The sequence below is a fragment of the Eptesicus fuscus genome, chromosome 20 (assembly GCF_027574615.1).
Source record: "Eptesicus fuscus isolate TK198812 chromosome 20, DD_ASM_mEF_20220401, whole genome shotgun sequence".
Classification (NCBI taxonomy): domain Eukaryota; kingdom Metazoa; phylum Chordata; class Mammalia; order Chiroptera; family Vespertilionidae; genus Eptesicus; species Eptesicus fuscus.
This window is the reverse complement of record NC_072492.1, coordinates 43,448,978-43,473,031: the sequence shown is the minus strand read 5'-3', so window position 1 is coordinate 43,473,031 and position 24,054 is coordinate 43,448,978. Positions and strand designations below refer to the sequence as shown.

General features: G+C 56.1%; 1 protein-coding gene across 1 annotated transcript; it reads left to right on the top strand.

The window, feature by feature from the left end:
* The first annotated feature begins 1,206 nt into the window (after positions 1–1,206).
* Positions 1,207–22,650, top strand: TNS4 (tensin 4). The gene is made up of 13 exons (XM_008144903.3): positions 1,207–1,422; positions 4,871–5,417; positions 11,790–12,213; positions 12,971–13,395; positions 15,606–15,692; positions 15,984–16,109; positions 17,258–17,350; positions 17,445–17,522; positions 18,583–18,654; positions 19,502–19,670; positions 20,131–20,199; positions 20,449–20,475; positions 20,979–22,650. The coding sequence occupies exons 2-13, from the start codon at positions 4,979–4,981 to the stop codon at positions 21,118–21,120; spliced, it is 2,151 nt and encodes a 716-aa protein (XP_008143125.2). The 5' UTR covers positions 1,207–1,422; positions 4,871–4,978; the 3' UTR covers positions 21,121–22,650.
* Positions 22,651–24,054: the final 1,404 nt, after the last annotated feature.

Sequence of the window (24,054 nt, the reverse complement as noted above, 5' to 3'; positions counted from 1 at the left end):
ACTCCGAAATGTCCTTCCAGCACCTGAGATACTTTCTCTGACTCCCTCAGGCAGGGGTCACTGCAGCCCAAAGTTGTCCCAAAAAACATAATGCAAACCACAGAGGTAAATCCAAATTTTCTAGTAGCTACCTACATGTAGTAGGTTGAATAGTGGCCGCCCCAAAATATCAAATCTTAGCCCCTGTCACTCTTACCTGATTTGCAGCTGTCGTGAAGGATTTCAAGATGAGATTGCCCTGGATTATCCAGGTGGGTCCTAGATGCCATCACAAGTGCCCCGACAAGGGAGAAGCAAAATGAGGGAATAGAGGAGAAGGTAACGCAAAGAGGAGGCAGAGACTAGAGCGATGGGGATTCTGGGGCAGCCACAGGAGGTGGGAGAGGCAAGGACCAGATTCTTCCCTGGTTATATTTCATCGAACCCAGTATCAACATCATGCTATCATTTCAACGTGTAATTAATATAAAAATGACGAATGAGATCGCTTACGTTCCCTTTTTCCATGCTAAGTTTTTGAAATCTGATTTGCATCTTACTCCTATCACAGCATCTCACTTCAGAGGAGTGGGATGGCAGAGTTTCAACAGATTGTTTAAGGCCGTCCGTTGAGGTCAAGTTACAGAGTCCGTGATGGAGACACATTAGGAAAGAGTGTGAAAGCAAAGGCTGTGTGCTCCGTGATTGACAGGAGCGGCAGGGATTGGGTAGGGGGTCCCCCGGAGAAGGTCCTCCAGCCTAGCTCCAGCCTGAGCTCAAAGCTCCGTTCCCAGACCAAAAAGAAAAAGAACAGACAAAACCTGTGCGCAGCCTCCATTCCCATGAGCCCCTGTGCTGCCCAGGAGGGCCCAGCCCGGACGGCCCGGGAGGCGGCTCTGGGAAGGGTCTCCTGCCCACGGCCTTCCCGCCTTCCCAAGGTCAAGGACTTCACTCTCTGCAAGCTCTGCCAACCCACGGCCCCTCCCCCGGGTGGCACGTGGTCAGAGGAATGCCCAGAGCCAGCGCACCTTGGTCTTAACAAGTCCCTGCCCAACCAAGCAGAGCTCCCCTGATCATGTGATGCCTGTGGGGGCAAGGCGGGGAGCCGAGGACCGGGGAGGCAGGGAGTTTGGGAGCCCCTCACACAAGCCCAGCCCAGCCCCAGCCCCCCTCAGGCCAGGCCAGGCCAGGCCCCCACCCGATGCCCCCCTTCCTTGTGCTGGGGCCAACCCCACCTGAGTCCTGAGCCCACAGACAGGAGAGGGGTGGGGCCTGGCGGCTGTCAGCCACGAGTAGGGCCCTGAGGGGAGGAGGGAGGGCAGAATAGTGGGTGCTCTTAAGTCTGAGGTGAACTGCGCCTTCCCTCACTCCTCACCTGCTCTCTGCGCTGTCTGATCCCAGGAGCCAGGAGTGAACGCAGCCGCTGCCTGCCCTGGACACCAGGTAGGTGCCTTTCTTCTGCCAGGAGCTTTAGGCAGCACCTTCCCAGCTGACTCGTTTAACCCGTGTCCTCTGCTTCTCGGCTTCTGGGGCCCGGGCTCAGAGCGCAGGTGGGGAGAAACGGGGAAGAGGCTGTGGACGAGAGAGACACGGTCTCAGGACCACAGGCCCGGGAGTTGAACGCTTTGAGGGAGCCAATCTGTACCCTTCTGAGTACAGATGAGAGAACCAAGGTGCAGGGAGGGGAAGAGGTTTGCCCAAGGTCACGGAGACTTGGGGGAAGGGTCGGGCACAGAACCAGGCCTCCTGCCTCCCAGCCTGGTCCTGAGCCCCGGTGCTGGGCCCCTCGGGCTGCTGGGCACCCAGAGGTGGGGGACCAGGGCCTTCTCTGGTCCTGCGGTCCCCGGGTCTGGGTGGAGGGGATGGGACAGCCAGAAGCCACTCTACCAGGATGGGGTTGAGTAGGGGTTGGACTGGTGAGGCAATGGGGCTTTTGGGGAGCCTCGGGCTTCACGCTCTTCTACCCTCTCCCTTCGCTGGCCTGGGCTTGCGGGAGGTTGGCTATGAAGCAGAGGAGATGTGCCAAGGTGGCAGGCTCCCCCGCCTCCCCAGCCCTGGGGAACAAAGAAAGAGATCTGAGTCAAAACCTGAAGGGGGAGTGGGTGGGAGGGACCTATAAATAGGACTGAGCTGGCTGGAGCCCTCCCTGCCCACCATATACCCCCACCCATATACCCCCACCCACCCCCTACACACACACACACACACACACACACACACACAGTCCGGAGCCCCAGGGACCCTCCCCTGCCCCCTCAGAGCAGGGAAGAAAGTGAGCAAAGTGCACTGGTGGGGCAGGATGTCCAGGAATAAAACACAGAGCCCAGGCCCTGCCTGGGGAGGTCCAGGCTGATTCAGGGACTGTTCGAAGTGAGAAGAGTGTGAAAAAGAGGCTCCCACGCTTGCCCCTCGGGTTCCAGAATCCCAGGATGGAAAGAGGCGAAAGGGGTCCTAAATCTATGAAGCAGAGGCATAGGGCGTGGGAGCCTCGACCCAATCCCTCCACCGGGCCCTGTGGGCTGTGTAACCTCGGGCAAATCCCTGAGCCCCTCCAGCCCCACAGGAAGAGTCCCCGCCTCAGAGAACCGTTGAGAAAACGAAATGAGTACGTTTTAAGTACGTATCTGTCGTTATATTATCCCCATTATAGAGATGGGACAAGTGAAGTCCAGAGAGGAGAGGACCCTTGCCCAGGGCGGCACAAAAACAGTTTCCAAATCAGTAGGCAGACATCCTGGGTCCTCATCCTGGGGGGAGACCCAGGCCCCCAATGTACTCCATAAAGTCAACACCCCAGCCTCCTCTGCGGGGCCCAGACAAAAACCCTGCAGGGTACGCCGAGATCCTGCCCCCAGCAAAGCCAGGCCTCTGGGAGCACGTGAGGGAAAAGCCACAGCTCCGTGTCCTCAGCTGCCCCAGGAAGGAGCTCAGAGGCCAGTTCCCGTCCACTGCCATTTATAGACACGCTGCAGGAGCCTGGGGGGTGCCACCCCCTCCAGGACCCGGCCAAGGAGAAGTCTGGCAGGGGCTGGCTTTTCTCCTTCACTCACTGTGTGACTTGGGCAAATGACATCCCCTCTCTGGACCTCAGTGGTCCCTCTGCATGTGAACTCAATGTGGTACAAGGAGTTAAGAGCCCGAAGCCCCAGGGCCTGGGTTCGAAGCCCAGCTCTATCACTTTTCTTCACCTCTCTGAGTCTCGGTGTCTTCATCTGTAAAATGGGCTGGTGCTAGGGGTGCAGAACTTCCTCGGAGTGCGAGATGAGAGTCAGCACGTGTAACACACAAAGATGAGCTCCTGGCACGTGGGGAGTGCTCGATAAGTGGGAGCTATTATTTTTTTTTTCTTATGAAGTTGTTCTGCTCTAGACAAGCCCTCATTTCTAAGTAGCATTTAGGGTGATCCAACTGCTTCCATAAGCAGCACCCCATTGGTTCTGTGTCGCTCTCTGGCGGGGGCCGGGGGTGGGAGGGTGGTTGCAGGGCAGGAATTCTTCCTTCATTAAGGAATGAATCCTTAATTAAGGAACGGTTTGAGCTGGACATCGAATCTGAATCTTCAGGCTCCAGAGTCCGTACTCATTTCATTGGCCCAGGCTGGGGTTCCGACTCTAAAGCAGGATGTGATGACAGCGTCTTGGAAAAAGGGAGAAGCAGAGTTGAGGAGTATTGGGGGGCAAGTGGGGAGGCTCGGGGCCTGCAGTGGCAGTGTGACCAGCGTGTCCCAGCTGCTTACAGTTTTCTTGGCAGCCTCAGTCCTACCACCTCTGGCCTCCTACCCAGCCCCACCTGTAGGAAAGTACTAACAGGTGGTATTAAGGTTAGACAACAGGAAGAACTTTCCACAGGAAGGGAACTGAGGAAGTTGAGACATCTCTTTCCTGGATGGGCCCCCAGGGAGTGAATATTATCTGATGATGTCACTCCCCAGCTCAAAACGGTTCTATAGCTCGCCCTTCCCCTCAGGGTTGAGACACCACTACGGAGCCCAGCCTGCAAGGCTCTGCAGGGTCTGGCCAGCCTGGTCCCCTCACCCCAACACCGCCCCCCCATCTTTTCCTCCATCTACCCTAGGAGTTTCCTGTTTCCCGGGTGCTCAAGAATGCCTCCTGATCCCCCCTGTCTGTCAGGCTTCTGAAAACACCTGCCTCATCCCCACCTACCTGGCCAGCTAGCTCCTGCTTTTTCTTCTTGCCTCCCTTTACATGTTTCTTCCTCCAGGAAGTCCTCCCTGACCTCCCCACCCGTGCCTACTGAGTCCCCTCTGCTTCCCCTCCTCCCTCGGGGCACAGCTTATGATTGCTCACCTGCTCACTTGGTTTCACACCCTGGCCCCTGGGAAGTAGCAGCTAAAGGCAGGGGCCCAGACATCAGGCAGCCTGGGGTCCAGGCCTGCTCTGACACTTGTTGGCCACGCACCCCTGGGCAAGTTACTTCCCTCTCTGTGTTCCCATGCTCACATTGTAACATGGGGTAATTACAGTGTTACCTCAGAGGGTTGTTAGGAGGATTTTAAAAGACAGCAGAGGCTATGCACACAGAAATTGCTCGGTAAACATTAGCTAGTATTTATTTAACAAATAAGGCTGGGACATAGAGGATATTTAATAAACTTCTATGACGTTGTTTTATTTAACAATAACTTGCATAATGCTTAGTGTGTGCCAGGCACTATTCTGCGCATGTTACAAATATTAACTCATTTTGTAGATAAGGAAACTGAGGCACAGAGAGTGAATTAACCTGCCCAGTGGTGGAGCCAGGATGCAAACCCAGGCAGGCGGGCTCCCGCATCCATGAAATGAATGCATCGATATGCCTTTGTTCTGGAGGGAGAAGGCAGGGGCTTCATCCACAAAAGACACTCAGCTGCCACCCTGTCCTCTCTCAGGTCCTGGGAGCTCCTGGTTGGCAAGTGACACCTCTGAGACCTGGTGAGAAGCTGTGAGGTGAGGCTGGTGAGAAGCCACAGCTGCACCGCCGGGTCGCTGCCCCCACCATGTCGCAGGTGATGCCCAGTCCCCTGCTGGCAGGAGGCCACGCCGTCCGCTTGCCTCCCTGCGAGGAACCCAGGAGGGTCCTGCACCCAGCACCCAGCCCCAACCTGCCGCCCCAGTGTCCTTACTACACCACAGAAGGCTGGGGAGCCCAGGCCCTGATGGCCTCCATGCCCTGCAAGGAGCCCCCCAACAGGCTCCAGCAGGCCCCCCAGGCTGGAGCCAACGCCAGCTGCCTCCTGCGGGCCCCTGGTGAGCAGCCCTCCGGGGCCCTGGAGGACCTGGACTCCTACATCGGCTTCTCACTGGAGAGCCTCAACCAGATGATTCTGGAACTGGACCCCACCTTCCAGCTGCTCCCCACAGCGGCCGGTGGCCCGTGGGCCGAGCCCACCCAGAGCACTACCTCGCAGAGAAAGAAAGAAGAGCCTGAAGCCTTGGGTAAGGACCAGGGGCGCAGCGCCAGGAAGGGGGCTTGGGGACCAGACCTGGTGGAGAAGGAACTTCCTGTAGACTCAGAGGAGCAGGAGGCCGTGTCCTGTGGAGAGGTGACATGCAGCCTTAACTACTTACTGAGCTTCTCTGCTTTCTCTGCCACACAAAAGGGAAACATACAGGTGTCCCTCACTCTCCCCTTCTTTTTGGCTCCTGAGTTTGGAAAGTGATGGATACCTGTTTTGTGGGATTTTTCAGAGAATGTAAATAAGCTAATAATATTTTTTTTCTACAACTCCATGCATTATAAATACGATACATGTGGGGTCCCTGAACCTTGCTACTCTATATGGTGTCTCTCCTTGGGTCCTAACCTGGGCCCCTTACATTTTTTGTAGGATTTCTATTTGAACCCCTGTCCCCGTTCAGGGGAGTATTACTCTGGGGAGGCCCAGGCTGGAAGGAGTAGGGTTGGAGAGACACAGATTTCAGTCTAGTTAGGGTGGTAGCCCCGTTGTGTTTAAGCAGTAGGGTGCGAGTAAATGTTTAACAGCCGGCTTCCTGGTGGGGTGGGGGAGAGCCCTGATATGAAGCTTGTACCAATTTCCACCGTGTAAATGCTCCCACTCCCAGGTTCAGGCTACCAACGTGATGTCACTGAATGTGGCATTAGAAAGAGACACACAGCAGCGGACCACTGTATAGTACAGTATTTACACCTCACCAATACAACAGATGTAAATAACCTCAAGAGTATGGATAATAGTTTAAAAAAAATAGTGAAATCACTGGGATGTGATGAATTTGGAGTATTTATCACTTCTGTTTTTCATATAAGTTGTTTCATTGTAACTTTATATACTTTAATTTTTTTAATATATTTTATTGATTTTTTACAGAGAGGAAGGGAGAGGAATAGAGAGTTAGAAACATCGATGAGAGAGAAACATCGATCAGCTGCCTCCTGCATACCCCCTACTGGGGATGTGCCCGCAACCAAGGTACATGCCCTTGACCGGAATCAAACCTGGAACCCTTCAGTCCCCAGGCCGATGCTCTATCCACTGAGCCAAACCAGTCAGGGCTATACTTTAATTTTTAATAATGCCTGAGTTTAGCAACCAGCTGGACAAAATCCTGAAAATTTAACAACCAGCTCCCCTGAGCTGGTACAAGCTACCTCCTCCAGTACACCACTGAACCTCGGGCATCTAGAAATCCCTGCATCTGGCTTCAGTTACCCAAACAGACTTTTCAGTATAGTCTGAAGATGAAGGTCAAGGAGCAGCAGCCCCATTAGACAGGCTGGAAGACTGAGGCTTCCAGGGATTTAAACCATCAACGTGGGTCAAGGGGTGTGGTTAGGATTAGAGACAGGACCCATGAGCACTTACTCTATCCGGGCACTGTTCTCAGCATTTGATAGCAGAACCTTTCATCCTCCCAACTGATCCCCAGGAGATGACCGTTTTAGCCTCATTTTACAGATGAGAACACCGAGGCTCATAGACTTGAGTAAGGAGCCAATCTAGCCTAGTCACTGGGGCCGGGCAAACCTTACACAAGCTGTTCACTCCCCTTCTTCATGTCTCAGATTCCTCATCTGTAAAACATAAATGAGTTCTTACCTCAAAGGGTGTTGCAGGGATTAAAAGAAATCACACTGGTTGGGTGTTTATCGCAAATCCCGGCACACTGTGAGTCATTGTAAATGGTGGTTGCTTCATTAAACACCAGGGTTGCGTTTAGCACCAGCCCCAGGGCAGGTTCAGGCTCTGGGGTGAAAGTGGGCCCAGCACCCAGGTCCTCTGGCGCCCGGGTTCCTGACCCGCCTTCTGTTCCTCCCACCGAGCACTGCCTGCCAGGCCTCTTAAAAGAACTGCCTCCAGCCCTCAGGAGTCTTCCTGCTTCCTAAGGCCATTGCTGGGCATGCCCCTGCAGGAAGGTGGTTTGGGCCTAATTGCTATTGGCAGGAGCAAGCCCTGGGCTTCCATGTTCATGCCCCAGGGCAGGGGTTCCACACACTCAAGGCCGGTGCGGGTGAGACACGTCTCTGGGGAGCAGCCACATGCATGTGGGTGCGGGTGTTGACGACCAGGCTCTTCCTCCACGGGGCGATGGGCAGTGAGTGGTCTATATTCTCAGATGCCCTGGGCACGGCCTGCCGTTCCGAGGATGTGTCCACAGGGCTCAGGCACTAGGAAGGCAGCAGTGGTCAGGCAGTCCTAAAGGAGCTGCCTAGCTCTGTCCCAGCCCCTTCGGATGGCATTTTGTTTTTTAAATCCTCTCCTCCAACCTGCACTTGGATAGCTGCAATGTCTGCGCACTCACTACCTCCTGATTCGGCCCAGCCTGGTCAGCTCCCTGTTAGAAGGTTCCGCTGTGCGATCACTGCTGAGCTGCACTTCCTCCTGCATCTTGACCTCCTGAATCCTTCCCCTCAGACCACCACTACTGGGGACAGAGCCAGCTCCGCCCCTCCCCACCCCCACCCCGCTCCCCTCAGGGCAGTGTACTAGTTCTGGGCACCAGGGGGAGTTTCATGCGGCCACATGGATGCCATGCAGGGGACCCCTTTCCTCTGCGCTCATCCTTCCAGCTTTCGGGGTGTTGAAGGGAAGACGTTCTAAAACTGCAGTGCCAGCCGATGTTCACTGTTTCTCTTTCCTAATTTGGCAAAATTGAAAATTAAACATTGGGCCTGGCCGGCATGGATCAGTGGTTGAGCATCCAACCTATGAACCAGCAGGTCACAGTATAGGTCAGGGCACATGCCCGGGTTGTGGGCTGGATCCCCAGAGTGGGGTGTGCAGGAGGCAGCCGGTCAGTGATTCTCTCATCATTGATGTTTCTCTCTCTCTCTCTCTCTCTCTCTCTCTCTCTCTCTCTCTCTCTCTCTCTCTCCCTTCCTCACTGAAAAAATAAAAATATGTTTAAAAATTAAAATTAAACATTGGTGATCCCTCCCCTAAATACAGGCTGGGGCAAAAGTAGAGTTACAGTTGTGAGTACGTGAAACACAGTTTACTCTTGTATTATTATTTATTAACTAGAGGCCTGATGCATGAAATTCATGCAAGGGGCTCAGTCCTCGCAGCCCCGCCTTCGTCCGGAAGGTCGTCCGGACAGTCGTCCAGAAGGATGTCTGTTCGGTCTAATTAGCATATTAGCTCTTTATTATATAGAATTATTGTATTGTTTTCCATACAAACAACTATAAAGCTATTTTTGTCCACCCCTGTGTATGCAGAAGGTTTTGGTAATGCATGATCCCAGCATCTACCCTGCAAAGGAAAGAGTGATAACCTCATTTTACAGCTGAGAACACTGGGGGGAAGCAATGGCCCACGGTCACACTGCTGGTGATGCTATAGGTCAGGCCTAAAAGCCCAGGCTTCTGGGCTTCAAGGTCATGTCCTTGCCTTTCTCTCCTCCTTGGAGCTAGTTTCCCACCCTGCAGGGCTGCACAGAATAAATCCCTTTGGAGGCACGGGGGGCCCTCTTCTGAGGCCCCATCTCCCCAGTGCTCCAAACCTCCCCCAGCTTCCCTGCCCCAGCCTCTTGCTTACCTTCCTTCAGGCTTACCCTGGGAGGAAGGGGGCGGAGGGACAGGTTCCCATCCCACAGAGGATGTGGCTCCTAGAAGCCACCACCATATAGATTCCTTTCTTTATCCTCTCTGCCACCCCTCCCCATCTTTGGAACAGGCCCCCACATTTCATTTTCCAGCAATTTCTGCCAAGCAAGGCTGTTTGCCAATCCCAAGTGGAAAGTGTCTAATAATTGTCTCTCCTCTCCCCAACCACGTGACCCCACCCACCCACCCAGTGCACCCACTGAGCACTGCTCAGACTTGCCCCATGGGCTGTAAACAGTGACTGCACCAGGTGATGGGTGGGGGCAGCCACCTCCCCTAGCCACATCCACCTCAGGGCAGCAGCAGGAGGTGACTCAGGCTCCAGACTCCTCCTGCACTCTCCCCGCTGCTTGTTCCACCCGCCAGCAAGGCCTTTCGTAAGTGTTTGGGGGACCCAGTAAGGAAGGGGCCCACAGCTTCCCCAGACCAACAGGCCCTCCCCAAAGCAGCCAAGCACCTTCTCACAGGGCAAGGCCCTTCTCACAGAAAGGGTCCCAAGGAACCCCTCCTCCCGGAAAAGGCCCCCAATCAGAGCAAAGGAGCAGGAGGGAGGGTTCCTCTACTCCCTGGCTGTGTGGCACTGGATAACTCACTTACCCTTTCTGAGCCTTGGTTTCTCATCTGCTATATGGAATTAATAATATTTCCTACTGCAACCGAGTTATCGTGAGGGCTGAATAAACTAATACAGGTAACAGTGCTGGCCCAAAGCACTTAATGAATACCCGCCTTTACTAAAGATTGTGCCATAAATGTTAGCTCCACTCCCACCTTTCTCTGAGCCTCAGTTTCCTCCTCTTTAAAAGCAGTATCTTCTGACATTGGGCATAACGGCTGTTGTGAAGCTTGAAAGGATTATGGGTGTAAGCACTATAAAGTCCTATAAAAATACAAGTTGTGCTTGCCAACCTTCCAGAAGAATCCACCCCATTCCAAGACCTCATTTCTTTCAGAGCCCACAGTGCATGGTGCCAGATAGTCTCCTACTGTCCTCCACAGTGGGACCCACACCTTCGCCAGCGAGTATGAGCCATCTGCCCCCAAAAGCAGGCAGGGAGGAGATGTTCCCAGAAGCCCACCCTGGGCCGGACTCCAGGCTCCATTCATCCCTGTGTTTTATCCTCACCACCACCGGGGGAGGCTGGTTTTAGATCCCCCACTTTGCAGATGAGGAAACTGAGGTTCCGCGTGGTTAGGAAAGTTACCCAGTGCCTCTTGGCGGGAAAGTGGCAAAGCCAGGACTCACACCCAGGCCTATCTGATGACAAAGCCAGGCCTGTGCCTCCACCCCTGGAACAGCAAGCCCAGGTCAGCCTGCCAGCCCCTCACCTGATGCAATCCTGCACCCCAACCCTGGCCCAAGCAGGCTCAGACAGAAGCCGTAATGGTGAGCACAGCCAGAAGCCCTGCCCCAGAGCCGGCTGGGGCAGGCCGGGACTCCATAGTCACAGCCCGCGAGGTGCGTGTGCCAGAACCCAAGTGGGTGGGAGGCCGGAAGACAGGAGCTGAGGGTGCAGTTTCCCGCTGACTCTGTCCCAGTTTCCAACCTGGGAAGGCAGGGGCAGGACAGCCCTCCAGAAACAAGCGGCTGGGGAACCCCCACCTTCCACCACCCTTGCTGAGTGTCCATCCTCACCATGGGGAGAACCACAGGGCACCCTACTTCAGGGAGGGACATGGTCTGGAGACAAGGGTCCTGGGTGCCCCCACTGGGGAATGGAGAGAGCTTTGCAGTGAGTCAGCAGCCTGGGCCAAGTGATAGCCAATCACTGTGCCCCAGCCACCAGCGTGGCCCTGGCTATGGAGCTCCAAGGCTCAGCAACGCCGCAACCCCTGCCCTCAGCGAGCTCCTGCTCCAAAGCAAAGTTCCCAAACTCTAAGGTGGATCAGCCCCCTGGGATTCTTGCTAAAATTGCAGATTCAGGTCCAGGAGGCCTGCGGGGGGAGCCTGAGATTCTGTTCATCAGACCCCTCCCAGGGGTAGTGTGCTGCTGGCCGGGAACACAGTGGTGACACTCCATGCGCGCTGGAATCACCTGGGGAACGAAACAAACAACCTGAGGCCTGAGCCCACCGGGGAGGGGCTGGTCCCATCGGTGGGGGGTGGAGCCTGGGCATTAGGACTTTGAATGCTCACTGGGTGGCCCTAGGGTGCAGCCGAGCCTTGGCCGTAGGTACAGACGTAGAGAGAGCTTTCACACACCCTGAGGAAGAGAGGCATCAGGCGATGTGACTGGCACACTCGGGTAAGCGGTCATTTCAGCCTGGAGTGCGGGGCATACACCAAGCCTTCCTCTGTGTCCGTTTAAAGGGCTTACTATGTGCCCGGCGTGGTGCTGGGCCCCTACATTCCTCTCATTTCATCCTCGCTGTAACAGCAAGGGGCTTGGCATGGCCACCCCCACTTTCCAGGTGTGAAAACTGAGCCTCTCTAGGTGAAGTCGTTGGCCAAGCTCTCTCAGAGCCACATCTGAAACCCAGGTCTGTCTGCCTCCGAGGCCTGCTTATTCCACTGCATCTCCCCACCCAGGGAAGATGCCACAAAGAGGGTGACGTTGGCACTGGGCCCTGAGATGGAGCCGGATGCTAACTCTGAGTCCAGTGCGTGCCTCCTCTCTGACCCTGTTTCCTCGTCGGCAGAAAAGAGGGGGGCCCAGACGGTCTTCAGGACGCTCCCAGCATTCCTGTCCTGTGAGTCCAGGCTCCCGGATTTCACCCACGCTCTGCTTCTCTCCCCAAAGATATAAAGTACATCGAGGTGACCTCCACCAGATCAAGGTGCCACGAGGGTCCCCAGCGCTGCTCCAGCCCATCTGTCACCCCGCCTTTCGGCTCCCCACGCAATGGTGGCCTCCTCCTTTCCAGAGACATCCCCCGAGAGACTCGGAGCAGCAGTGAAAGCCTCATCTTCTCTGGGAGCCAAGGCATTGGGCACCAGCGCCCTCCTCCCCCGTCTGGGGCTCTGTCCTCTCATCCCCCACCCTCTCCCAGCATCTCCATCCCTTGCACGAGGAGCCAGGCCTCGGGCCCCCATGGCTTTGGCTCCCCCCTGATGGCTTCTCCAGGCGTGGAGAAGGGTCTGGGAGGCCCAGCCACACTCGGAGGCAACGGGGTCTCTGTGGTGTCGGCCCGCCCAGCGACTGATGTCAGCTACGTATTTGGAAGGTAGGCCATTCTCACTATAACTCCTGATGTTGCCTCCACAACACACACACACACACACACACACACACACACACACACACACACATCATAGAGAGGTAGCCTGCTCTGTCAGCAAAATCTGGGCATGCACCAAAAATAAAAGTAGCTTTTCTCTTTTATGCCATCACCACCCAGTTCTCTGCAGGACCTCTGCCCCCCACACCGATTCCAAAGCCACTGCGCCAAGGCAGTCCCTGGCAAGGAGACTGGGATCCCACGGCCATGCCCACTGGCACCGGCCTCTAAGCTCAGGGAGAGGGCTGGCTGGCTGCAGCGCTGGCCTCCTCCCCTTCTCCAGCTGGGGAATTCCTTCTGCATTAGCGCGGACAGGGTCCGATCCAGGTCCAGCCTGTGTGCAGGCCTCCCGGGGGTGATGGGATGATGGAGAGGCTGGTGTGACAACTCAAGTCAGACCTGCCTTGCTGGGAAAGCAGAGGGAATCCCTCCAGCCCACATGACCTGTGGAGGGTCAGCTCACTTGGCTACTTTCATTGACCGAAGACTACAGTGCAGGGACATTTCTGTATCTCTCAGCACCCCTTGGGGATCGGATAGGCATGCCTTTTGCTCTGGGCTGGAGGGAGTGGAGTCTATAGTATTTTGTTTGACCAAAGCCATAGGCACCCAGGTCACTAAATGACAGGGCCTGGCTCTGGCCCCCGCGTGTCCACCTCCCCACCCTAACACTCTGCCCCTCTGGTGCTCTCTCCCCCTGCAGCAGCCAGTCCCTCCTCCGCTCCAGCATCTCCAGCCCGCAGTCATCCTCTAGGTCCTTGGAAAGCCCAGCCAGCTCTTCCTCCAGCCTCCACAGCCTCGGCCCAGTGTCCCTGTGCACGAGAGCCAGTGACAACCAGGTCCCCAGCAACACCACCCCAAGCAGGGGCCAGCCCCGAGCAGCCTGTTCCCCGCCACTGGCCAAGGAGCATGCCAGCAGCTGCCCCCCATCCATCGCCAACTCCATGGTGGACATACCCATCGTGCTGATCAACGGCTGCCCAGAACCAGGGTCCTCTCCACCCCAGCGGACCCCAGGACCCCAGGACTGTGTGCGACCTGGGGCTGCTTCTGCCGGCAACCCTTGTCCAGCCACCAGGAGCCACAGCCAGACCCTGCCAGAGGCCTCTCCCTCCGCATCCCCCCATGGTACGTAGTGAGCCAATGCCTCGAGCACTGTAAGGAAATGACTGGGATTCGGGGTGCAAGGTGAGGCCATTGAGAGTAATTTGGGGCCAGGTTGCAAAAGGCCTTGAACACCAAGCTTAAGAGTCGGTTTTTTAAAAAATATATTTTTATTGATTTCAGAGAGGAAGGGAGAAGGAGAAAGACATAGAAACATCAATGATGAGAGAGAATCATTGATCCGCTGCCTCCTGCACGCCCCACACTGGGGACTGAGCCTGAAACCTGGACATGTGCCCTGACCAGGAATTGAACCATGACCTCCTGGGTCATAGGTCGATGCTCAACCACTGAGCCATGAGTAGATTTTACCCTTTAGGCTATGGGAGACCATCGGAGGGTCTCGAACAGGAGAGTGATGGGGTCAGAGGCTCGGGTCAATGGATCGCGCTGGCAGCTGCGTGGTAGATGAATTACGGGCCTGGCCTGGGCAGGGAGAGCAGTTTCTATTTGGTTCTGTTTGGGCTTTTATGATGAAGTGATCCAGACAAGCTGAAACGGAGCCTGAAGCAGGGCGGGGCAGGGGGTGGAGGAGAGGGGACAGAGCCAGGAGACCCTCGGGATAGGGAAGCAGCAGGCTCCATGACTAACGCATGAGAGAGAGGGGGAGAGTCAGTCAGTCGTAACACTGACGTCGGTGGGTGACGAGCAGAGCAGACCGAGGGGGGGACAGGGTAACGGAGACAATGCATTCCGTTCAGACAGCGAAAACCACAAACCAGCAAACACCCCACTTCCCGGAGTCTGTGACTGCAGGCGTCCAAGAGAGCAAAACCAACCAGAACCCAAAGCAGTAAACACAGGCTGAGCCTTAGCACCCTGGGGCTCCTCTCCCGTGAACAGAGCCCCCTCCGCCCCTCCCCCCGCCAAGCCCCGGGGACACTGTCCCTCCTCACTCAGCCATCACCTTCCCAGGGCTTGCTTCTCAGCCCTCCCTCGGCCACAGGATGGGTGTCAAGGTGACTCCGGGCAGGAGGGGGCGGGGGCGGGGCAGGGGGGAAGCTGACTCGTGGGCTGCTCAGCCCCACTCACGAAGCCATGTCAGTGCAAGCAAATTACGCGGCACATACGCCCTTGAATCTGCTCTGACCATTTTCCTAGGACAAATCATTCGCAGATTTTAGTACCATGTTTGTGAGTTACACTCAACTGGCCACAACACACCTTTTCAAGATGCTGAAATTAAGAACCACGGCTCTCTGCCCTGGGGACCCAGAAAATGGGCATTTTGGCATCTCAAAGAGCACATGTACTCAGCGTGGTGATGGTCCCATCCCGGTTTGGTGATGCCCCAGGATATCACTAATTGTACCCTGGGATCTTATCAGATTCTGCAATATTCTCACAACAAAATCCATTGTAACTTCATAGGGCATTGGAGCATAAAAGACCCTCCGAGGGGTTTTTTTGTTTGTTTTTGGGGTGTTTTTTTTTTATATATATATTTATTTCAAAAAAGGAAGGAACAGGGAGAGAGAGCTAGAAACATTAATGATGAGAGAGAATCATTCATCAGCTGCCTTTTGCACACCCCACACTGGGGATCGAGCCCGCAACCTGGGCACGTGCCCTGACCAGGAATCAAACCATAACCTCCTAGTTCATAGGTTGCCGCTCAACCACTGAGCCACGCAGGCCGGGCCACAGAGGGGTCCACTCAGTCCCCTCTGGGCTTTAGGAGAGAAACATGTGTCCCAAATCAGAGTCAGGAATCCACCTCCTGGCTTCTGAGCACATGCTCGTCTGCCCAGACCTGCTGTTTTCCTTTTCTTCTCCTTTCCTTTCATTTTCTTTCCCAAACTGAATATGTCCCTAAGCAAGCTGTAGGGTGAGTAAGGGGGAAGACAGTGTGAAATCAAGCAAATGATGCATCTCAGATTCACTTATTTATCCCTTACTTCAGTCCCCAGCAGGCAACACCAGATGTGAGAAACTATTGCTCATTAAATTGAGATTTTTTATCTATTTGCTTTTGATACCAAGGATAAAGGGAAGACTCCTAAATCCTAGATGCGCCAAGCCCTGAAATTCCTCTGTTGGATTTTGCCTCGTTAGGCAGTTGGAGATACCATGGGGTCGGGGTAGGAGAGGGTGGGTTGAATGGGGCCAATGGGCAGGTCTCTCAGCTCCCCTCTGTCCAGCCTACAGGGTTCCCCTTCTCTGTTTGTCTCCAGGTCCCGCCAGGGACATGCAGCCCACCATGAAATTTGTGATGGACACCTCTAAGTACTGGTTTAAGCCAAGCATCACCCGAGAGCAAGGTAAAGGGAAACAGTGTTTCAGGGGACGAGGCTCGGGAATCAGGTCGGGGCCCTGGGTTGGGCCAGAAGAGGGGGTGGCCAGTGGCAGGTCCAGGGAAGGGCAGTGTCCTGCAGACCTCATGACCTGAGGAAATAGGGACTGCAGCAGCAATGGTGGAGGTTAGACAATAGAAGGGACTTCCTGGGAACAAAAGATCCTGTCACATCTGCTGTCTGGTGACCCTCTGGGGCTAGGGGACAGGGGCTGTGCATGTGGGGCGGGAACTGTCTCTGACCCAAGGATTGTTCCAGCAATCGAGCTGCTGAGGAAGGAGGAGCCGGGGGCTTTCGTGGTGAGGGACAGTTCTTCATTCCGAGGCTCCTTCGGCCTTGCCTTGAAGGTGCAGGAGGCCCACGCACCTGCCCAGAACCGATCAGGTATGCACCCGTCTCTGTCCTCACTCAAGGGAAGGGCGTGTGGTGGGTTCTAGTCCCAGCTCGGCTGCTAGCTTGCCGGGCGTCCTTGGGCCAGGCCGACAGTGACTCCTGCAGGAGGGTCCGCCTCGGTCCTCCCAGCTGCCCTCCAGCGCCCAAGGCTCTGGGAGCAGCTCCTCTCACAGCGGCCTGAGCTGCCTCCACCTCCCCATCATCTCATGGCGGGAAGAGGAGGAGGAAGATCCAGGCCCTCTCCCGGCTGCTCTCCTCTGGGAACCCACCTCCTCCCAGACCAGATATATCACGAGGGGACCTAATGTAAAACGTGTGTGTGACCTAATGTAAAACAGCTTGTGGCCTACTGTCCCCCGGTCTCACACGCGCAACACACACCGACGGGCACCCACCCGCCCCAGGCACTGTGGAAGGCACCGGGGTACCGCCCTGGGGAAGGAGATTACAAACAGGCCATCACAGTGTGAGGCACCTGGGTGGCAGCCCCTCCCTAAACCCCAAGATCGCAGCCCTGGCCCTCAGGGAGTCTCCAGACTGATGGGGGAGCAAACAGATGAGGTAACTGAGGCACCAAGGGTTAGTGGGTGACCCCTCTCCCCCAGAACCAGTAAGTGATACAGTGAAAAACCAAGGATGAAAACCAGCCGGGATTGCTCTACCCTGTAAGTGCCCCCCGGGGTGGTGTTGGTTATCCAGGAACTCTTGCCCAGGAGCCAAAGAGAAGAGGCCAGGGGGCGAGGTGGGTTCTAGTCCCAGCAGGGGCCATTGCTCAGCCTCCCAGGCCAGCTGGGCTCGGGCAGGGACCATCTGGTGGAGAATATAGGGCCTGGGAGGGAGCGAGGATGGGGAGAGAGAACCCAGGCCGGAGAGATTTGACCTCACCAGTCATCGGAAAGCATCCCTGAGAGCTCTTCAGACCCAGAGCAAGGTCTGCTGAAGGGACCAGTACCGGATGCGGAAGCCCCTGAGCACAAGGGTTGGCGCCTCCTTTGCGGGAGGCCTCAGAGATGGGATTCCCAGAGGCTGGGGGATGGGCCATGAACCCCCCGGATGGGCCCGGAGCAGGCGGGTCCGGAGGGCTAACACCGGGCTCTGGGCTCTCACCCACCGACACGCTCTCTTCTCTCTCTGTCCAGGAGAGGACAGCAGTGACCTTATCCGCCACTTCCTCATCGAGTCTTCCGCCAAAGGGGTGCACCTCAAAGGAGCAGACGAGGAGCCCTACTTCGGTGAGCCCGCAGGCCCCTGGGGGGGACCGGCCGCCCCGGGCCGGGAGGGTGGTGGGAGTGGCCTTCTCACGCAGGGCCGCCTGTTTCCTCGCAGGGAGCCTCTCGGCCTTTGTGTGCCAGCACTCCATCATGCCCCTGGCCCTGCCCTGCAAACTCACCATCCCGCACAAAGGTGGGTCTGGGCCCCACGGAGGCCACATCAGGGCACCGGCTCTGTTTGTTCTCACTAGAAAGGCTCACTAGTGGCCACGTCTCTCCTTACGTGTGGCGTATGTTAGTGTCACAGTTAACGGCGCGTGCTCCACGTCCTAGCTGTGAGAACGTGAGAATGTTTCTCTCTCTGAGCCTCAGTTTTCTCATCTATGAAATGGGGACAGCCGTCATCATAGCTACTTATTGGACTGGTGAGAGGATAAAAGGAGATCATTCAGGCCAGGCTCTTAGCACGATGCCGGGCACCGAGTGGATGTTTGAGAAATAGTAGCTTTCTTTGAGAGGATGAAAGAAGCACACACATCAGCCGGTTTGGGGAGATTTGTGGGGGTTTTTTTCCTTCCAAGTCTAACATTTATTGAGCACTCCCTCATTCATCCATAGCTCCCTGCAACCCTGTGCAGTAGATGTTGCTGTTACCCCATTTCACAGATGAGAAAAGCCGGGTGGTAGGCGTTAAGTAACCCACTCAAAGGCACACAGAGTCAGACGTCACGCCCAGATCAGGAAGCCCCCTCCAGAGTTTAGAGCCCAGCTGCACCCCCAGATGGAGCGGGCCATCTCCTCTCGGGTGTGCAGGGGGAGCAGCAAGGGGGCTTCTGGGAGAGGAAGCAAGAATGGGGGAGCCTCTGGTGGAGTGAGGGCGACAGTCTCCCTACTTTCAGCAAAGAAAGGCCTGGGGTTGGTGTGGACTGGAAAGAAGTGGGCGGGGTGGGGGGCCTCTGGGGACCTCTGAGGACCGGGTCACTGCAGCTGTCCAGGGAGGAGGGAGGAGTGAGGAGTGAGGAGGGGAAGGAAGATCAAAGGACTTGCAAGCAGGGCGCTGGCTGGGGAGCCCAAAGTGGCCCCCGTTTGCCTGATTACGGTAATCGCACCTGGTTTCTCATCCAGTCACTTCCTGGAGGCGTGGGTGGGGGTGGGAAGTATGTTCAAAGGGATTAATGAGGCCTGTTCTTCTGAGAGGGGTCCATTCACCCCACCCCGGGCCCCTCGGGGCCTGTTCCTTTACTTTGGCTCAGAATTGGGAGGCGGAGACGGAGCCTCAGACCCCGCTGCAGACAGCAGGGCCTCCTGCCTGAAGCGATCTGCGGGTGAGTGGTGTGTGGGAGGCTCCAGGCTTGGCTGTACCCCCGGAGGGCGCCTCCCAGCCCTGCACGCACGCACACGCATGTCCACACGTGTTTCCCATCACAGCTGTATTTCTTCATCTTTAACAAGGTGTCACATTCCTTCCCTTCTCCGTAAACCAGGAGATCAGAGGCTGCAGGGAGTGGGCCAAGGGGAAGAGGGGCCCGAGACGAGGGGGTTGGCGAGGCTGACACCCCATCCTCCACACGCTTGGGCACATGCACACGTTCTGGGGTCTCTGCAGTGCCGCTCTGGGGGTTGTTGCTGGGTCTGCCACCCTCTGTGGGGTCCTGGGGTTTCCACAGGGGAAGGTCCCGCCTCCTCACATCCAGGGGCCAATCACAGATCAGCACTGGTCTGAGTGACAGCTCCTACTCTGCGCCCCTGAGCACAATGGTCCCCTCCCCATTCTTGTCTTCTCTTGCTTCTCTCAACAATGAACCTGGGCTCCAAGGGCAAGGGGGGGTGGGGGAGGGGAGGAAGCAGCACCAGCCATGGGCCAGGACAGAAGGAAGGTTTGCCTGGACGTCCCTATACACAGGGCAACATTCCCTCCCTTACCCACCCCCTAATCTGGAAGGCAGTGCTAAGCAACAAATGATCCCAGAGTCCTCCGGGGTTGGCCGCAAATCACAGTCACCCACACAGTCTCTGTCCTGCCTGGCGGCTCAAAGAGGAGACCTCCTGGGTTTCCGAAGAAGAAAGGCCACCCCGCCCCCTGGCTCTGGGCAGAGGAAGGACCAGGGCCTGGGTGACCTCGCCCATCCCATGGACCCTGGCAGGGCCCCAGTGAATATCTGCATCCCACAGGCTGCCATGTTCTGTACCTGAGTTCTGTGAGTGTGGAGACCCTGACCGGAGCCCTGGCTGTGCAGAAGGCCATCTCCACCATCTTGGAGAGGGACGTCCTCCCCACGCCCACTGTGGTCCACTTCAAAGTCACGGAGCAGGGCATCACCCTGACCGACGTCCAGAGGAAGTAAGGGACTTCCCTTCCCCTGGGGTGGCAGGGCTGGGCAGGGTGAGCGGGAGGGGATGGCCAAGGTGGTTATGGGTCAGTGAGGAAGGCAGAGTTCAGTGTCCGGGACGCAGCGGGGTCCATGACATGCTGAGTGACTCCAGGCAAGTCCTCTGCCTTCACTGAGCCTCCCTCCCATGACCTCCTGCCACCAAAGTGTCCTTTCACTGTGACGGATGCAGATGGAATCAACCAGCATTCATTGGTCATCGACTAAGTCTGTCCCCGCGGATAGAACATCCGCCAGCCACTCTGGCTGACCACTTCCCAGTGGGATGCAGTCCTGCCTTCCCTGGGCTCAGGGATTTATAGACCAAGACCTAATTCCTATCCTCAGACATAGTGGGTGGGGAGCAGAAAGGGGCTAGACCACCCTGGGATGGGCTCTTACCAGTTCCGCTTCTCTCCTGCCTCCTCCCAGGGTGTTTTTCCGGCGCCATTACCCCCTCAGCACCCTCCGCTTCTGTGGCATGGACCCCGAGCAACGGAAGTAAGTTCAAGGTTGGACCCAATGGAGAAGGCTGTACAGGGCCTAGGTGCCCGCTGAACCTTCTGTCTGGCTTTGGATTGGGATCCCAGACAGAGCCTGTGACCTCAGGGGCCAGGAGCAACAGAAGGAGGGGAAGGCGGGGTATGGTGGGGGTGGGGACACAGCTGGCCATTCTCCCCCTGCTCAGCTGGAGTCCATGGCATGAAGCAAAGCCTCAGTACTCACTACTGTCCGCGTTCCCTCCCACAGGTGGCAGAAGTACTGCAAGCCCTCCTGGTAAGGCCTTCCTGTCTGCTCAGTCATCTCCCTGAGTCAGGGCCCCCACCCCGACAAGGGGAGGGAGTTAGAGAAGGAGGGAGGCCCCGCCTTCCCTTAGGAGCCCATGGTTTTGATGGGGGTGGCCCTGGCCCTCAGGGAGTCTCCAGTCTGATGGGGGAGGCACGGCTCTGACTTCAGGGACCCTTCATCTGTAGGGAGGCTCCTGTCTGGTGGCCAAAACATGTCCTTGCTCTCCCCACGCTGCTGGGTAATACACAGGTCCTGTCTGTGCCCAGGGAGCCCCATTACAAAATGAGGAAAACCCAGATTTTGAACGCAGAGATCTCCCAGTCTGGCAAGGGAGACCCGCCCACCCCCTCCCAGAGAGCTCCCATTGTAGTGAGGTGCTGGGCCACTTGGCTAGGGAAGGGCCAGGGTGGAGCACTGTGGGCCGAGTTCCCCCTCCCCGCCTGGTTCCTCCCTGAAGCCCCCTCCTCACTCAGGCTGCCCTTTCCCACCAGGATCTTTGGGTTTGTGGCCAAGAGCCAGACCAACGCACAGGAGAATATGTGCCACCTCTTCGCGGAGTATGACACGGTCCAGCCAGCCTCACAGGTCATCAGCCTGGTGGGTGCTCTGCTGCAGGACACAGAAAGGATGTAGGGGGGATCGTCCCTGCACGTGCTCCCAGATATCCCAAGGGAATTGCTCAGAAATCCCCTCCACCCCCTGAACAAGCGGCCGTAGCCACACTGATGGACCAATGCATTGAACTGAAGGAGAAGGATACTACGTCGAAACCCTTAAACCACTGTGACCTTCATCAGTGACCTTCATCCAGACCCCCCCCCTCCCAGGCCTCAGTTTCCTCATCCATGAAAGGAGGCCAATAGACAGGGCCAGCTGTTCTTCTCAGACTTTTGCAGGGGGGAGGGATCCAAACAAGCTCCCTGTGATTCTGAAGCACACCCTCATCTGAGGACCCCCACATGAAAACAACCTCTGAGGACACCTGACTCCATCAGCCTGGATGCTACCGACACAGCAGCCTGAGTTAGAGACCCGTGCCCCTGTTTCATGGCAAACAGCAGGTGCTGGGTCGGACCAAGGGGGCCTGGCCAGGGCTGGGCTGGGAGCAGATGGATGCAAGGATTCAGGGCCAAAGGAGCGATGGACTGACTCTCTTTCCCTCCATAGCTGTTCCTTCCCCCATTTCCCTAAAGGCTTGTTGGGCAGCTGTTCCCAGGATTCTCCAGGCCAAGTGGCCATGGCTGTTAGAGCAGCTTAGCAAGAAGAACTTACCCCTGTGGGCAGAGCTGACCCAGCCTCCTCACGCTCTTGATGTCTAATCCCCTCCAAGGCAAATGAATGTCAAAGCCCCATCTTTTCTTTTAATTTTTGGTAAGCAAGTGCCCTCTCCCTGGTGTCACAGCTGCCCTGGTGTTGCTTGTGTAACCCACACCTGTCGTGGACACAGCGAGATCCCTGCTCTCCAAGGCAGACACAAGGGTCAGCTCCACTCTTTCTGAGTCCCTTGCCTACACACACACACACACACACACACACACACACACACACATACACACATGCATGCACGCACGCGGGTGCCCTCTATAGTGGTGTAGCGTCAACTAGGCCTACAGCCACAAAGAGGCAGCAGAGAGTCAGGAATGCAAACAGGCAGCCACTCCAAGAGGCTTGGAGAAACTGGGCAGTCTTTCCCACCCCAATCCCAACCCCCCTCCCACCGAATTCTCCAGAAGCTGGGGTAGTTTTCCTAGCAGGCCTGGGGTCCTAAGGAAGCCACGCCATGAGGATGGAAAGGGAGGCTCAGAGAAGCCCACTTTTGCTCTATGAGGAACAAGTACCTGCCCCCTCCCAGCTGTGGACCTTGCCAGAGCATCATTATCTTTGGCCAAAGTTGGGCCTGAGGGATTATGATTTCAACCCAAGAAACCAAACTGGACTGAAGCGGCCCTGGGCTGGCGGAACCGGCTGAGACCAGCCCACCCAGCCTGTGGTCGGGCACTGCCCCACCCCCGGAGACCGCAGGATGCTAGGCAAGGTTCTCAAGGTCACAGTGCTCAAGTTCTCAAGGTCAAAGCCTGGGGGCTGGCAGAGAGCCCTCCATATACCCATGGGTGCCTGTGTAGCTCCCATCACTGAAAATAAAGGGTCTGTTTTTGCACAACAGTTGGTTCCGAGGCATTCAGGACTGTTCCCCCGGAGATGGAGACCCGAACAGAGAAGGGAGCCTGAGCTGGCAGGTGGTAGCTGTGTTTGGAGAAGACCACCTGTGCCACACTCCCTCCCACACCCCTGACCACAGCAGTACAGTCTCCACTACATAAACCATCACTCAAACCATGTCGTGTCCCGCACATGCCCAACCCATCTGTTCTTCATGACCCCTTTCCTGTCACTCCGCCAAGAAGACAGAGCTGGGATTTCCCCTGTGTCCCGGGGCCGGAAGGGTAGAAACAGGGAAAACAGACTTTACCCATTTGGAAAGAATGAGGGCCATGTTACCAAGTAGACAACATTTCAGTTGGGTCTTTAAGGATGAATAGGAGTTTAGCATGCAAAGAAGGGGAGAAATCAACTTTTATTGGGGGGGGGGGGGGTTGGGGAGGGGAGTCCTGTGTACTAAGTACAATGTGAGACACATCATATATGTTTAATTCCATTTTACAGATTAGAAAACAGATCCCTAGGGTTAACTTGCCCACATTCACCTGGCTAGGAAATGGCAGAGAAAGAGGATTCCAAATCTGTGCCCACTCTACTGTCTCAGCATTCTCAGACAAGCAGGTAGATGAACTTGTGTGTGAAGCCCACGGGTATGAAAGGGTATCACGTTTAGTGGAGCTAAAGTACATGGTACCCAAAGGATTCAGAAGAAAGAGGCAGGAGCTGCCTCATCAAGAGCCCCGGGTATTGATTGGAAGATGGCAGCGTAGGTAAATGCCAGTACTCGCCATCTCCCACAACCACATCAATATTACAACTAAAATACAGAACAACCATCATCCAGAACCACTGGAAAGCTAGCTGAATGGAAATCCTACAAATAGAGAAGTAAAGAAGAAAGCACACTGAGACTGGTAGGAGATTCGGAGGTACTGAACAGGCTGGTCCAGCATCCACGTGTGCCACTTTTTTAATTGGGAGGGAAATCGTCCCTGCAGAGGCCGCTCAGAAGAGCAAGGAGTCCCAGCCCCACACCAGACCCCCAGCCCAGGGTCCCAGAGCTGGGAATAGAAGTCCCTATGGGCAGTAAGAACTAGGAGCTGTAAAAACCAGTGCGGATTGAGGCTCAGCGACACAGAGGCTGCTGGAGACCCAGCTGTTTCTCTTAAAAGGCCGCACCACGGACTGAACTTACAAGGTCCCGCTTCCTCTGAGCTCCAGCACCAGGGCGAGGCTCTGGGAAACACAGACACATACGAGGAGGAACTGGATTGTCTGGCATCAGGGCAGGAACTCCAGGGCAGCTTTCTCCCAAACAGAGGTGCTCACAGGGATCATTGTTCCTATGCTGGGATCTCCCCAGTTGCAGGGCTGACTGGTAGCCATTTCTGTTTGCTCCACCCTGGT